Here is a 15,618-nt window from a genome sequence, read left to right as displayed (position 1 = left end):
GAGGTTCAGAGGAACGAATGCATCTCCATACGCTTATCTGAAATTCTCACCAATGATCTACATAAGTATTTCTATCCTTCTTTTATTACTAAATTTCGAAAACTACATAACTATTTTATATCCACCTGACTGAGATTTACAAGGTGACCATAGCTTGCTTCATACCAACAATCTTCGTGGGATTCGACCCTTACTCACGTAAGGTATTACTTGGACGACCCAGTGCACTTGCTGGTTAGTTATGCGAAGTTGTGAAGATATGTTTAGACCATGGTTCTGTGCATCTGTTTTTGGTGCCATCGCCAGGGAATCATTTTTGAACAATAATTCACAACCTGAGTAACAATTTCGCATACCAAGTTTTTGGCGCCGTTGCCGGGGATTGTTCGTGTTTGAACAACTGACGGTTCATCTTGTTGCTCAGATTAGGTAATTTTCTTTTTGTTTTATTTTCGAAAAAATTTTTCAAAAATCTTTCAAAAATGTCTCCTTTGTTTTCGAAAAAAAAATTAAAAAAAAATGTTTTCAAAAATATATTTTTCTTCAGAATTTTTAAGAATGAATTCTAGTGTTTCATGAAACATGTTGAATCATATCTGGCTGTAAAGCCATACCCAAACTGCTTTGGGATTGGTCTTCAACTAATCACCTCAATGGATGTAATTTACATACTAAAGCTTGGCTGGCTATTAAGCCATGCCTGACCCTGTGATTGGAGCTTTAGACTAAAAGATTCCTGGAATTCATATTAAAAATTTTGGAATCCTTATTTTTCTTTTCCTAAATGATTTTCGAAAAAATTAAAAGAAAATACAAAAAAATCATAAAATCATAAAAATCAAAAATATTTCATGTTTCTTGTTTGAGTCTTGAGTCATGTTATAAGTTTGGTGTCAATTGCATATTCATCTTGCATTTTTCGAAAATTCATGCTTTCATAGTGTTTTTCATGATCTTCAAGTTGTTCTTGGTAAGTCTTCTTGTTTAATCTTGATGTTTTCTTGTTTGTGTTGTATGGTGTTTTTCATATGCATTCTTGAATTCTTAGTGCCTAAGCATTAAAGATTTCTAAGTTTGGTGTCTTGCATGTTTTCTTTGCATAAAAAATTTTTCAAAAATATGTTCTTGATGTTCATCATGATCTTCATAGTGTTCTTGGTGTTCATCTTGACATTCATAGTGTTCTTGCATGCATTCATTGTTTTGATCTAAAAATTTTTATGCATTGCATCATTTTCATGTTTCTCTCTCTCAACATTAAAAATTCAAAAAATCAAAAAAAAAATATCTTTCCCTTTTTCTCTCTTAAAATTTTGAAAATTAGATTTGACTTTTTCAAAAATTTTTAAAATCTAGTTGTTTTTATGAGTCAAATCAAATTTTCAAATTAAAAAAAAAATCTTATCTCTTTCAAAATCTTTTTCAAAAATCAAATCTTTTTTCAATTTTTTTTAATTATTTTCGAAAATTTCAAAAATATTTTTCAAAAATCTTTTTCTTAATTTTACGAAAATAACATCATCAATTAATGTTTTGATTCAAAAATTTCAAGTTTGTTACTTACTTGTTAAGAAAGATTCAAACTTTAAGTTCTAGAATCATATCTTGTGATTTCTTGTGAATCAAGTTATTAATTGAGATTTTAAAAATCAAACCTTTTTCAAAAACTAATTTCTATCATATCTTTTCAAAAATATTTTCTTATCTTACCTTTTTCAAAAAAGTGATTGCAAAATATCTTTTCTAACTTCCTAACTTCATATCTTTTCAAAATTTGTTTCAACTAACTAACTAACTTTTTGTTTGTTTCTTACCTTTTTCAAAACTACCTAACTAACTCTTTCTCTCTAATTTTCGAAAAAATCTCCCCTCTTTTTCAAAATTTCTTTTTAATTAGACTAATTATTTTATTTTTTATTTTTTTATTTGAATTTTCGAAAAACTACTAACCTTTTTCAAAAACTATTTTCGAAAATCACTAACTCTTTTTCAAATTGCTAATAACCAATTTACGTATACTTCTGAGAGGAATCCTGTGAGTAATGGGACGCCTATGAAGAAGGGAGTTCTTGAAATTGATACTCTGAATGCCATATTGGCTCAGAATAAAATATTGACCCAGCAAGTCAATATGATTTCTCAGAGTCTGAATGGAATGCAAGCTGCATCCAATAGTACTCAAGAGGCATCTTCTGAGGAAGAAGCTTATGATCCTGTGAACCCTGCAATAGTAGAGTTAAAATACATGGGTGAACCATATGGAAACACCTACAATCCATCATGGAGAAATCACCCAAATCTCCCATGGAAGGATCAAAAGCCTCAACAAGGCTTTAATAATGGTGGAAGAAACAGGTTTAGCAATAGCAAGCCTTTTCCATCATCCACTCAGCAACAGACAGAGAATTCTGAGCAGAATACCTCTAATTTAGCAAACTTAGTCTCTGATATATCTAAGGCCACTGTGAGTTTCATGAATGAAACAAGGTCTTCCATTACCCTGGAAAGGAGCTGGCATTGAACGCCCAGAACAAGCATGGTTCTGGCGTTCAACGCCAGAAATGGGCAACAAATGGGCGTTAAACGCCCAAAATGGGCACCAACCTGGCGCTGAACGCCCAGAGTTGTGTGCAAGGGCATTTTACATGCCTAATTTGGTGCAAGGTTGTAAATCCTTGAACATCTCAGGATCTGTGGACCCCACAGGATCCCCACCTACCTCCATTCACTCTCTTCTCTCTTCTCAATCATCCTCTATTCCCAATAAACACTCTTCTCCAAAACTCTTCACCTATCACCTCCATCTCTCTTCCCTATTAACCCTTCACCACTCACATCCACCCACTCTTCCCCATAAACCTACCCAATAAACTCCACCTACCTTCAAAATTCAAATCAATTTTCCATCCAAACCCACCCATATGGCCGAAACTTAAACCCCACTCCCTTCCCTATATATAGCCCTCCATTCTTCCTCATTTTCACACAACACAACCCTCTCTTCTCTTCTTGGCTGAAACACACCTTCCCCCTCTTCTCCATATTTTCTTCTTCTTCTTCATTTTATTCTTTCTTCTCTTGTTCGAAGGTGAGCAATATTCTAAGTTTGGTGTGGTAAAAAGCATAAGCTTTTTGTTTTTCCATTACCAGTGATGGCACCCAAGACTGGAGAATCCTCTAGAAAAGGAAAAGGGAAGACAAAAACTTCCACCTCCGAGTCATGGGAGATGGAAAGATTCATCTCCAAAGCTCATCAAGACCACTTCTATGATGTTATGTGTTATGAGAAGGTGATCCCCGAGGTCCCTTTCACGGTTCAACTAAGAAGATTGGACCTCAAGCCTGTGGCTAGAGGATGGTTGGAGTTCATCCAACGCTCCATCATCCCCTCTAGCAACCGATCTGAAGTTACTGTGGATCGGGCCATCATGATCCATAGCATCATGATTGGAGAAAAAGTAGAGGTTCATGAAGTCATCTCCCTTGAACTCTACAAAATAGCCGAAAATCCCTCTCCTGGGGCAAGGCTAGCTTTTCCTCATCTTATCTGCCATCTATGTTACTCAGCTGGAGCTTCCATAGAAGGAGACATTCCCGTTGAGGAAGAAAAGCCCATCACTAAGAAAAAGATGGAGCAAGCAAGAGAGCCCATTCATGGAGCTCAAGAGGCATATGAAGCTCATCACCATGAGATCCCGGAGATGCCTCAAATGCATTTTCCTCCACAAAACTATTGGGAGAAAATCAACACCTCCCTAGGAGAATTAAGTTCCAACATGGGACAATTAAGGGTGGAACATCAAGAGCACTCCATCATCCTTCATGAAATTAGAGAAGATCAAAAAGCAATGAAGGAGGAGCAACAAAGACAAGGAAGAGACATAGAAGAGCTCAAGGACATCATTGGTTCCTCAAGAAGGAAACGCCACTATCACTAAGGTGGATTCATTCCTTGTTCTTATTTCTTCTGTTTTTCGTTTTCTCTATGTTCAGTGCTTATCTATGTTTGTGTCTTCATTACATGATCATTAGTAGTTAGTAACTTTGTCTTAAAGTTATGAATGTCCTATGAACCCATCACCTCTCTTAAATGAAAAATGTTTTAATTCAAAAAGAACAAGAAGTACATGAGTTTCAAATTTATCCTTAAAATTAGTTCAATTATATTGATGTGGTGACAATATATATTTCTAGACTTTACTATGAGTTTGTGTGTTTTTCTGTGATTTCAGGTATTTTCTGGCTGAAATTGAGGGACTTGAGCAAAAATCAGATTCAGAGGTTGAAAAAGGACTGCTGATGCTGTTGGATTCTGTTCTCCCTGCACTCAAAATGAATTTTCTGGAGCTACAGAACTCAAAATGGCGCGCTTCCAATTTCGTTGGAAAGTAGACATCCAGGGATTTCCAGCAATGTATAATAGTCCATACTTTGCCCAAGTTTAGACGACGCAAACTGGCGTTCAACACCAGCTCTCTGCCCAATTCTGGCGTCCAGCGACAGAAACAAGTTGCAAAGTGGAGTTCAACGCCCAAACTGGCACAAAAGCTGGCGTTCAACTCTAAGAATGACCTCTCCACGTGTAGACTTCAAGCTCAGCCCAAGCACACACCAAGTGGGCCCCGGAAGTGGATTTATGCATCAATATTAGCCATGCAGTGACAACGCATCGGACCATTTTCACAGAGAGGAATAGGATGCAACCAACGACAAGGATGATTCCTCCAGACGATTAGCCGTGCTGTGACAGAGCATTTGGACCATTTTCCCGAGAGGATTGAAAGTAGCCATTGGCACCGGTGACATCCTTACACAAAGCCAGCCATAGAAAGGAGTAAGACGGATTGGATGAAGACAGCAGGAAAGCGGAGGTTCAGAGGAACGAATGCATCTCCATACGCTTATCTGAAATTCTCACCAATGATCTACATAAGTATTTCTATCCTTCTTTTATTACTAAATTTCAAAAACTACATAACTATTTTATATCCGCCTGACTGAGATTTACAAGGTGACCATAGCTTGCTTCATACCAACAATCTCTGTGGGATTCGACCCTTACTCACATAAGGTATTACTTGGACGACCCAGTGCACTTGCTGGTTAGTTATGCGAAGTTGTGAAGATATGTTTAGACCATGGTTCTGTGCATCCGTTTTTGGTGCCATCGCCAGGGAATCAATTTCGAACAATAATTCACAACCTGAATAACAATTTCGCATACCAGTCTTCTCATCAAAACTTTGACATAAACTCTCACACACCTAAACACACAGCCAACGCTGATCACAATAGTCAAGAATTACACACTCATGCATACATACCAGATAACAACATCAATATTTATCAATTACATGCATCACTCACATCCGATAATAATAATAATGACCAGATTGCACTTTGAAAATCTTCTAGGGTCAAACGAATGCCAACCTACTTAAAGGACTACCATTGTCAGATAAATAGCACTGTTTCTACTTCTAATGCTCTTGGTAGGTACCCAATCTCATAACATATTTCTTACGATGGACTTAGTCCAAAATACAAAGCTTTTTCTTTGGTCGTCACTACCAATGTTGTTCCTAATGGCTGTGAAGAAGCTGTTGTTCACTCTTACTAGAGAGAAGCAATCCAAAGTGAATTGAGAGCCGTCGGAGAAAAACCAAACTTGGCAAGTCATGAAACTTCCTCTTGGCAAGGAGCCATAGGCTACAATTGGGTGTTCCATATCAAATTCAACCCTGGTGGGACTATTGAATGCTACAAAGCTAGGTTAGTGGCCAAAGGCTTCACTCGTATTAAGGCTTTCATTAACACATTCAGTCCACTGGTTTGCATGACAACACTGAAAGATTGCTCAACCAGAAATTCAAGATTAAAGACCTGGGTGACCTCAAGTACTTTCTGGGTATGGAAGTTGCAAGATCTTCAAAAGGAATTCACTTGTGCCAGCATAAATATGCACTTGAGATTCTCAATGATTACCATTTTTAAAGTGCAAGCCAGACAACACACCCATGGACCCTCTAAATTGTCTTGAGAAAATGGTACAGCACTAGAAGATAAAACCCAATACAAGCAATTAATTGGAAGGCTCCTCTACTTAACTAACACCAGAACAGATATAGCCAATGCTATGGGGAGGCTCAGCCAATTCATCTGTTGTCCCACTAATGTTCATATGCAAGAAACTTAGAAAGTATTGAGATATTTGAAGGGATGCCCATCAGTTAGTCTTTTCTTTGTAGCAGACAAAGATCACAAAATCACAGTTTTTCAGACGCGAATTAGGAAACCTGTGCTGACTCTCAAAGATCCATCACTGGTCATTGTTTTTATCTTGGAAGATAATTAATTAGTTAAAAAAGTAAGAAACAAAGCACTATTGTCATATCATCCTCAGAAGCAGAATATCGCGTGTTAGCTCTTGCAAGTTGCCAAGCTCAATGGTTATCCTACATCATGCAGGACTTGGGAATGCCAATCGCAGAAACTATTACATTGTTTTGTGGCAACAGATCCATTATTCACATTGCAACAAATTCCGTCTTTCATGAGAGAACTAAACATACAGAAATAGACTGTCACACTGCATGCAATCAACACCTCTCTGGCCTCACCCACCTAATGCCAGTATCCTCCTCAAACTAATTAGCTTACTTCCTCACCAAAGCTTTGGTACCTAGCCCCTTTGCTACCAATATTTTCAAACTAGGACTCTTAGACATTCATTGCCCTAGTTTGAGAGAAGCTATAACTTAACAAGAAAAACAAATGCTGAATTTCTGAAGTAATTATTAGTGCCAGCTGGTAAATTAGTTAGGAATTATAGTTAATTGTAGTTAGCTTAGTGCACATATAAATACATGTATAAATAGCTTGTGAAACTCTTCTGCAAGCAACTTTTGCATCGATTAGAGAATTGCACAATGCTTATTCTTATTTCTTCTCTCTTCTCTCTCAATTCTTCATCTTTTGTGACCACAGTTCTTCCATTTTGAACTTCCCTTCTTTTTTTTTCTAACTTGATTTCTCCTTCATTCTTGGACTCACACAGCAGAGTTGGGAGCTTGATCCTCTCTTGCATGGAATTTTACACAAACAAATAAAGAAGTGAAGAACTAATAAGAAATTGACATCAAATTCAAATAGAACAAAAATACATAATTTATTATATAAAAATACATAAATAAGTTCAAGCAAGCACAAAAAGAAATTATAGTAGCTCTAAATTTATGAAAAAAAGTATCGTAAACAACAACAAATCACATTTAACCAGCCAATGAATTATAGCTCAAATGACATAGTCTCTTCATACTCAATTAAGAGGTTGCGAATTCGAGTCTCCTATCTTTGATAAAAAAAAAATCACATTTAACCAAGATCTAAACTATTTCCATTTGAGTCGTTACATAGAAATTGAGGAAGCAACTGGCCTCGACTTATTTGATTTGAACTACTTGCATTTGTAAATTATTGAACTGATCATAAAATTGCATCCAATTCAAACCTAACAAAACCACATAAATTATTGTATAAAAATAAAGAAATTTTTCCAAGTAGAAACGAAGAAAAAAATATATTATTTGTAAAATTATAAATAAACAAAAAGGAAACACAATAAATAAAATCTATGAGACGTAACCAAGATCCAAACCCGTTTCTTTTGATTTGTTTTAATAAAACGATGCAATCGACCTTGATCTATTTGATTTGAATTATAACCATCCATTTTTTAGGGGAAAAATTTGCAAATTGATGGGATTTGAGTAATGATTTTTATAAATGTTAAAAAGAGAAGGCTTTATAAAAACCTATTATGAACCTGAAGAGAACTTTATGAATAGTGGCATGTGAGCTAGGTCTTAGGCCAATTATTTATTGTCTAATTTGGTTGAATTTAGTTTTTAAAATTACTTATTCATCCATCATTTTCATTATTTTTATACTTTATTCGGTATTTAGAAAGATATCAAAGAATAATTTAAAATTAATATACCTTTTGGCTTTTTGTTTGCCTAAATTTGTTAGTTGTTACTTATTTTGATCTATGTACTTGGCAAAACATAATATGTAGAAATCTCAAGAAAAGTCTGCGCAGGCCTATATGTTCATTTTCTGTAATTTGCAGTGTAGACTAATAGTAGCATAGATACCCACTGGACACTGGCTAAAAAACCCAGCTACAAGCTACTTTTAGACTCTAACCAACATTATTAACAAACTACACTAAAACAAACATAGTGGTAATTTCCCTTGTCCCTTTTTTTCTCCCAAAAGAATAAAAAAATATGTTACAGTAATAATACAGTTTAGCACATATTTTGTTGCTTTCAATTTGCTCCATTTGACATCATTTTGTGCTTTCAAATACAATCTGCTCCCTCCCCCATAGTGCATCATGGTAAAAAAGTACGAGTGTGTTCAAAATATGCATTGAAAATTGGGATCTTTTGAATTAACTACGAGAAGAGATACAACCTAGCCTCCTTTTCTCTATGACCTCCTCTTTGGTAATTGAAATGTCCTCTTCAAGAAAAGGTTTGCAGTTCTATCATTTCTATGGCACAAGACCCTCAATATAGTGTTTGGGTCTGATCTATGCCACCTTCCTGTAGTAGGCGGCACTTGTGACTTATAGCCATGGCCATTAACACCTACCACACTTGTTTCACATGATGCAATATTGAAATCATCAATTAATTGCTCAGTACTTTGGCCCATCAATGCTATAATACCTTCAACTATTGCAGCCTCTGTGTCCATCACACTTTCTGCTATTAGTCCTTCTCCACACAAGCAGAAAACACGATTCAAGCTCTCAAAATCCTCGCTCACAATGTGGTAATCTGATTTAGTAAATGCCCTTGAGTTCCCACCAGCAAGCAAGACCATTAGGAAAGCTTCGAAGGATGCCTTCATGACTTCTTTCAATGCTAATGATTGAGCTTTATCTGTTAGAAGCGTGGTCATGAGTGTGATGTTTTGCTTCAAGGTTCTCAATGCAGGCCTAATCCTAGCATTGGCTGCATCGCCAACATAGAGGCTCTCATAGAAAACTGAGTCGGAGTCAAGGAATATGAGACGGTAGGCAGCCACTTCTGCCACGTATTGGCATGCTGTTGGAAGGGAGGAAAGTACTTTCTCGAAATAAGAACCATTGTTGTAACTCCTGCGACGGTTTCCATAAGGATGGCGAGTTGAAGGAAGTACAACAGGGTTTTGAGAGAGTGTTTTCTCAAGGGAGTTGATATGGGTCAGGAGATAGAATAAGGTGTTGAGACGAATGTAGAGGCGTTGTGTGCCACGACTAGTCGATGGCCTAGGATTATGACCTTCTTTTGTTACATTACTTATGTGATCTGCCTCCGATGAACCACCACCACCGCATTGACATCCTTTCTTCAAGAACATACTGAACTTTGAATTTCGGTTGCATCTTGTCAGTGAGGGAATCACGGGAACATAGCTTTGTTTTGTACCTGGAAAGCAAAAATGAAAATTCGAGGACTCAATTACAAACATTTTTAAATTATAAAAACTTATTCACAAATTAAGGAAAATTGTAGGGACATCCGGGGAATTGAGCTATCTTTTAATTATCAAAGTAGAATGCAAGCAAATTGAAAAGATCATACCTCTACAAAGTCGTCAAACCTTTCTTAGATACAGATTAATTATACTCTATAAAATAAACACCTTAAGCTTTATTTATATTCAAAGTGCTTACCACATGCTGAAACAAACATGATATAGTCTTGCAAGAGATTTTCTAGTCCATTGGCAAGTTCTTGAACTATATCTTCAGTAATTCCAATTGGAATCTGGAAAAATTGCTCCATAATAGTCTTGGCCAATTTCACTAGCTCTACAGCAGATTGTGCAATCGGCTCTGCTTTGGACTTTGGATTCCATGTCTATAATAGAGGAGAAATTAAAGAAAATAAAAAAGCACATTAAGGATTATCTAAAAAAACATGTAATATTTAAAAATAAATTCGATAATTAATCTTTTAATGAGCAAAATGATAAAGCCAAAAGTTACCTCTGTTTCCTTTGCATTTTGCAAAGCCTCTTTGCCCTTGTGCAACGATTCATGTATCCATTTTCTCAATAGGTTCCATATGATTGTATCAACTTCATAAAGCATCATCTCTTTTACTATTGCTTTTGCCTTTTCTTCTCCCTCAAGGGAACCTTCAACCATCATTTGGACCAAAGTCTTTTCTAACTTACCAGCCCTCAGCAACACCCTGACAGTCTCAGAATTTAATGCATTCACCTCATTTAGATATTGCTTCAAAATTTGCCCGTAGCAGTCGTGCAACGTCAATGCCGCTATCGCACCAGCCGTTGGGAGCCATTTCTTTAGCGTTGGAGTATAAGTTTCCCTTTCCTTCAATGCTAATGCTTCTGTCTCTTGAGCCAAACGAAGTAGAATATCACTTAAATCAGCCTTTATTTCGGTCTCAATAGTCTTGGTATTTACTTCTTCAAGAATCTATATAGGAAATAAACAAATTGTATATTAATGAATGGCTAAAACAGTAGAAAGAACAATTACAACATGATAATATGGACTAAATACAAACCTTTTGAAATGCACTTCTCACGGAAGATCGAATACAAGACTCAATCCGATCACCAGACATATCCACTATGGTTTTGTCAGCCTTCTCCCCTCTTTCTCCATCAGATATGATCTGATCTTCACCCAAAACCTTTGAAACTGACAAAACCATAGGAAGGAGGTTCTCTATCTGGCTAAGCGTCCCTCGCTCGAAATGGTTATGGTAGTTAAGTAGCCTCCTCTCCGACCAACTCTGCATTGCACTCATCACTGATGTCAATAACTTGATATACAAAGAGTCCTTCTCCTTCTTGGCATCAGTGTTCACTTCACCCAACATAGCATGTGATGCACAGAGAAGATCAGATTCTACCTCCCCTGTTACTACAAACTGCTGAAACAGTACCCAAGTGAAACACACATTGTGAATTGCCTTATTTATCCCTAGAATGGGCCATGTTTTCTTCATTAGTTCAAGTAACTCATCAACCTCATCGAGAACCAAAGTCTCATCCCTTATATCGAATATGGCTTGAAGAAGAGAAGTGTAGAGGTGAACGTTGAGAGGGAAGCCATCGACCCAATGGCAAACATCAGCAGGTGCACCATTGGGGCCTCTCCATGCCAGTGATACAACTGAATTTGAAAGTGTTCTTAATGTGTCTGAATTCTTTCCAATGTCTATTGGTTTGGACTCGCTATTGCGTATGATATCCCTAAGGCGCATTGCAAATGTGTTGGTCTTTTCTACATAAACAGAAGGGTGTTGGAGTAGACCTAATTCTAGGATCTTGAGTTGCCTTCTTTGCCACATGTGGTACTCAGTGGAATCACTGAACTCTGATGGCTTTACATGGCGCAAAAGTTCTAAAGGGAGAATTATAGTGTCTGCTCTTTTTCCCGCCTGTATTATTTAAATAATTTGAAATAATTAGACCATTTTGGGATGAGGATAAATTTGAAGAACAAAAAAAGCTAATAATTAGTGATCATTATTATGATTCATTATGATATGAACCAAAATGCACAACAAAATTAAAATCAATAGAGAGACTAGAATGCACATGGTTATATATATAATAATGTTATGGGGTTCATATTCGTGAGATAACTGATCTTTCTAGTTTCTAGAATCAAGTTATTTTTCCTCCATCCATTGTTAAAAATAAAATAACATGCATGTTGATGAGAGAGAAAAAGAGTAAGAGAAATATAATATATCATTCTTGCCAAAAGAGAAAACAAAAATAGATTTAGAATTTGTTGTTTCATGATAGTTTCTTAAAAAAAAGAAAAATATTACGGAAGATGAGATCAAATCAAAAGGTAAAACATTAGAATTGCATTAAACAAATCTAAAAAGAAGTTACAAGTCAAATATCAATTTGTAACATTAAAATGGTTTAGCTATTATGTGTTTTAACTTGATGAATAAGATGCATATTAAAATTATCATTTGTAAAAGTTTTTAAATTTTATTTTAATAAATGCATAACAACTATATTGAAAACTCCAACTTTCTATTTCCTATAGAAATTGATTAGTAAAAAATTTAAAACTATTGTTTTAATAAATACATAACAAATACATTAAAAAAAAAATAGACTTTCATAAAATAATTCTCAATTAATAATAAAAATACAAGTTAACTAGATTCCAACTGAAATTAATAAAAAATTTTAACGATACCTTTATTGACAATTCAGCACAAGTACCAAACAAAAAGAAAATCAACTGCTCTGTAATCTATCTCTAATTAACATCATTACACATGTTGGATTTAGTTCAAAGTTTTCTATCTCCTTACCTTGGCTACTCATTAAATCTCATTTATTTAGAAACTATAACAAAAACATTTGTAATTGTCACAATTGTTTAAAAAAGTGATAACATTACTAATGTTAGTATGTTGATGCATGTTTACATACTTGGCCAACGAGGGTTCTTGTCAAAGTTTTCCTCAATCGATAGTCATTGTGCTCAGTCACTCTCATTTGTTGTCTCATAATCTCTGCTGATGTCATTGGCCGCCGCGGCCGAAGCATATTGTGGTTCACCATAGGACTATTAGATCCGTTTTTGGGGGACGATGACGCTGCGATTCCAGCAACGCCACCAGACACCATTCTCCTAGACGGTGACCTCTTTATCATTTTCAATCCTAGCGCCCGCTTCACCTTACTCGTTGGAGACATCACCACATGGCTCGCCTTTGCCTCATTCTCTTGGAGGCTGGCATAAATTGAAAGCACGTGCCGACCACCAAATCCCGGGGACGACCGGCATGCCGTGAAAAAAATTTCATAGGCAGATTCTCTTATGTCATCTTGACTCAAGCCCTCAAGCTTCATAAAAGGCGACGGTAGGCCATTGTCTTCCTTTTCAGGAAGCTCGAATTGGCTTGGGTCAAGATTTTGGTCAAGATTGGAAGCCTCCAAATCTTGGCCAAGTTGGGAAATTTGGCCAATTCCAATATGGGAGTGGTGATGGTGATGGTGGTGATGGTGATGGTAATGAATTTCATTAACAGACAAGGCGGACGGAAGAGAACCCGGGTAGGAGTCTTGGTGGGTTTGCTGACCCATTAGGTGAAGAATAGGTAATGGGTCAGAAACCAAACCGAGAAACGGTGGCGGCGACCACTATGACCAGCAGCAAAAATTATGACAAACAAAAAATGTCTAAGGGGGAAAAGAGTTGTGCATTTGTAGGGATCCAAGAAGAGAGACCATTAATATTGAGGGTATGACGTTAACGACAGCAATTTTCTGCTTGGAGGGAGAGAGTGAATAGAGATTAGTGATTATGGGTTTGCCCACGTTATCATGAGCGACCAAAGTACCCAAAAACAGATGGTGTTTGCCAAAATAGATCACACTCATCCATTTGAATGCATTTTTCTCGGAAGCTCATTTTTTTAATTGTTTCTTTTTATTTTGTTAGTTTCTATTTATATTGCTAATAACCAAGTAGTATTAACGTACTATACATCATCCATCAAAACAATTAAAAACAAAACAATAAATAAAATATATAATATTGTGAATTATTTGTGTACGAGATGTCTCTGGTACGGTTTGAAGGATGGATCGGGGATCCACGGGCAAGGCTGGAATCGGATTGCTTGACTGGAGCGATGGGGGGTGGTACCTACAAAGACACTCCGACGCTCAAGTCAGAATGGATCTGAGAGGTATGAGGTATGAGGATTGAATTGTACCTGAGGGGACCTGGGTCCTCTTTTTATAGGTGATGGCCGTTATCTTATCTTATCTTGTTTGATTAGGATAAGAGAGATATTTGAATTTGGGAGTTGGTTAGGAGCCGTGAAGGGCCGGTTCTGGGCCCTCGGGTTGAAACGGGTTATCCCCGGATAACCGGGTATGCGGGATCCGTGGATCGGATCCGTAACAGTTGCCCCCGCAGTGGGAGAGCGAGCGAGGTCGGTCTGTCGCTGGGAGACGTTTGTTATGGGCTCGATTTTTTCTCGGTTGCCCGTGTGATTTCTTTGAGGTGAGGTCGATTCCTCGGTTTTCGTATCGTGGAAGATTCGTCTGACCGTTTAGGTCTGACGTGACTCTTCCGCATCAGTCGCGTCTGTTGCGTTCTTCGAGGCGTTACCTTTTTTCGAGGGGGTATTTATTGCAAGCTGCGTTTTTTCTTTTTTGCCCTCGCGTTTGCTTTGCTTTCTGAGGGTATTTTCGTCGTTTGGTTTTTTCAAAACCGTTTTGGTTTTTCTTCAGTTCCCTCGTTCTACTTTTACTTCTCTACTGCTTCTTTTTCCAACCAAAGCATTTCCTTACTCTCCATTTTTGCTTTCTGTGGTTTCGGTTGGTCTTCTTCAGCGGCATCTTTCCTTTCGGGTTTTCTTCCTTTGATTCATCAGGTTAGCATTTCTCTTGTTTCTTTTTTTCTTCTGCTTTGTTTTCTGCAGTGTTTTGTTTTTGTTTTTGCTGAGTGTAGTTTTAGAGTAGTTTTGTGGTGTTTGTATGGTGGTTTAGATAGTTTTTGTTGGGTTTTTAGAAAGGGTTTGGGGAGAGTGCCACCGTATAATTGGTGGCGTGCGGTGGCGGTGTTTGTTTTTGGTTTTTTACCCGCCGTCATTTTCTGCCGTGAGGTTTGGCTGACGGTGGTGCTCGTCGACATTTTAGGTATGGCTCGCCGACGGACGGAGGGTGTGAGGGCTCCGGTGGCCCCGGCGGGGGGTGTCCCTGACCTTTTTTCTTGGGTCACCAGTGATGTCTGGGGGACACCGTCGCGGATGACGGAGGCGGACCTCTAACGGCTCCGTGATGAAGGGGCTGTTTGTGGGGGTGGCGATGCCGAACGCCACTACGAGCTTGCCCTTCCTGGGATTGATGAGAGGGTTTGCTATACCAATCTCGACTCCTCGACAGTGCCGGATTGGATGTGGGTGTATGAGGCTATGTTTACCCGGCTTGGAGTTCGGCTTCCCTTTTCTCCGTTTGTTCAGCAGTTGTTGAACCGGTGCTCCGTGGCGCCGTCCCAGCTACATCCGAACAGCTGGGCGGCGATACGGTCTTTTGAACTTGTTTGTGATTATTTAGAGCTACCTGCCTTAGTAAATGTTTTTCTTTTCCTTTTCTTGTGTACTCTTCCGACTAAGGAGGGGAAACATAAGAAGGGGTATGTGTCTTTCCGAGCTCAGCCCCACCGTCGTGTTTTCGGTTTGTATGAAGACTCCTTCCATGGTTTTAAGAGTGGTTACTTTAAAGTTCGTCCCGCGAGGGGGCATCACCCTTTTTGGTTGACGCTGGAGGGTGAACGTCGGTTCCCCACTTACTGGAACTTTAAGGCTGGTCCGTCCGTGTTTACTCGGGTTTCGAAAGAGTTCTTGTCCTCGGAGGAGCGGGATATTGCTCTTGTTCTGTGGCAGTTATTTGGGGAGCGTCCTCTTAATCCTCGGGACGTGATGGGTGATCCGGTTGCTTGCCGGTCGTATGTTGGTGTGTGTCGTGTGTGTTCGTTCTTTACTTTGTTATTATGTTTTGTTTCCCGTTTTCGTAACTTGGGCTTTTTGTTTCTTG

The 15,618-nt window shown here is 37.9% G+C and overlaps 1 protein-coding gene across 2 annotated transcripts; it reads right to left on the bottom strand.

Annotated features, from left to right (window-relative positions):
* LOC107625256 lies at nt 8,231-13,462 on the bottom strand. 2 transcript variants are annotated; one of them, XM_021115798.1, is made up of 6 exons: nt 12,499-13,462; nt 10,593-11,474; nt 10,046-10,501; nt 9,731-9,917; nt 9,196-9,482; nt 8,231-8,637 (listed from the first exon to the last, which is right to left on the bottom strand). In XM_021115798.1, the coding sequence occupies exons 1-6, from the start codon at nt 13,153-13,155 to the stop codon at nt 8,497-8,499; spliced, it is 2,610 nt and encodes an 869-aa protein (XP_020971457.1). In that variant the 5' UTR covers nt 13,156-13,462; the 3' UTR covers nt 8,231-8,496. The 2 variants fall into 2 exon arrangements, with proteins under 2 accessions (XP_020971457.1, XP_016183337.1); XM_016327851.2 differs by having other exon boundaries at nt 8,231-9,482; nt 12,499-13,454.

This window comes from Arachis ipaensis, chromosome B02, assembly GCF_000816755.2.
Source record: "Arachis ipaensis cultivar K30076 chromosome B02, Araip1.1, whole genome shotgun sequence".
Taxonomy (NCBI): Eukaryota; Viridiplantae; Streptophyta; class Magnoliopsida; order Fabales; family Fabaceae; genus Arachis; species Arachis ipaensis.
Note: the sequence above shows the minus strand (reverse complement) of the source record. Positions and strands in the feature narration are given on the sequence as shown.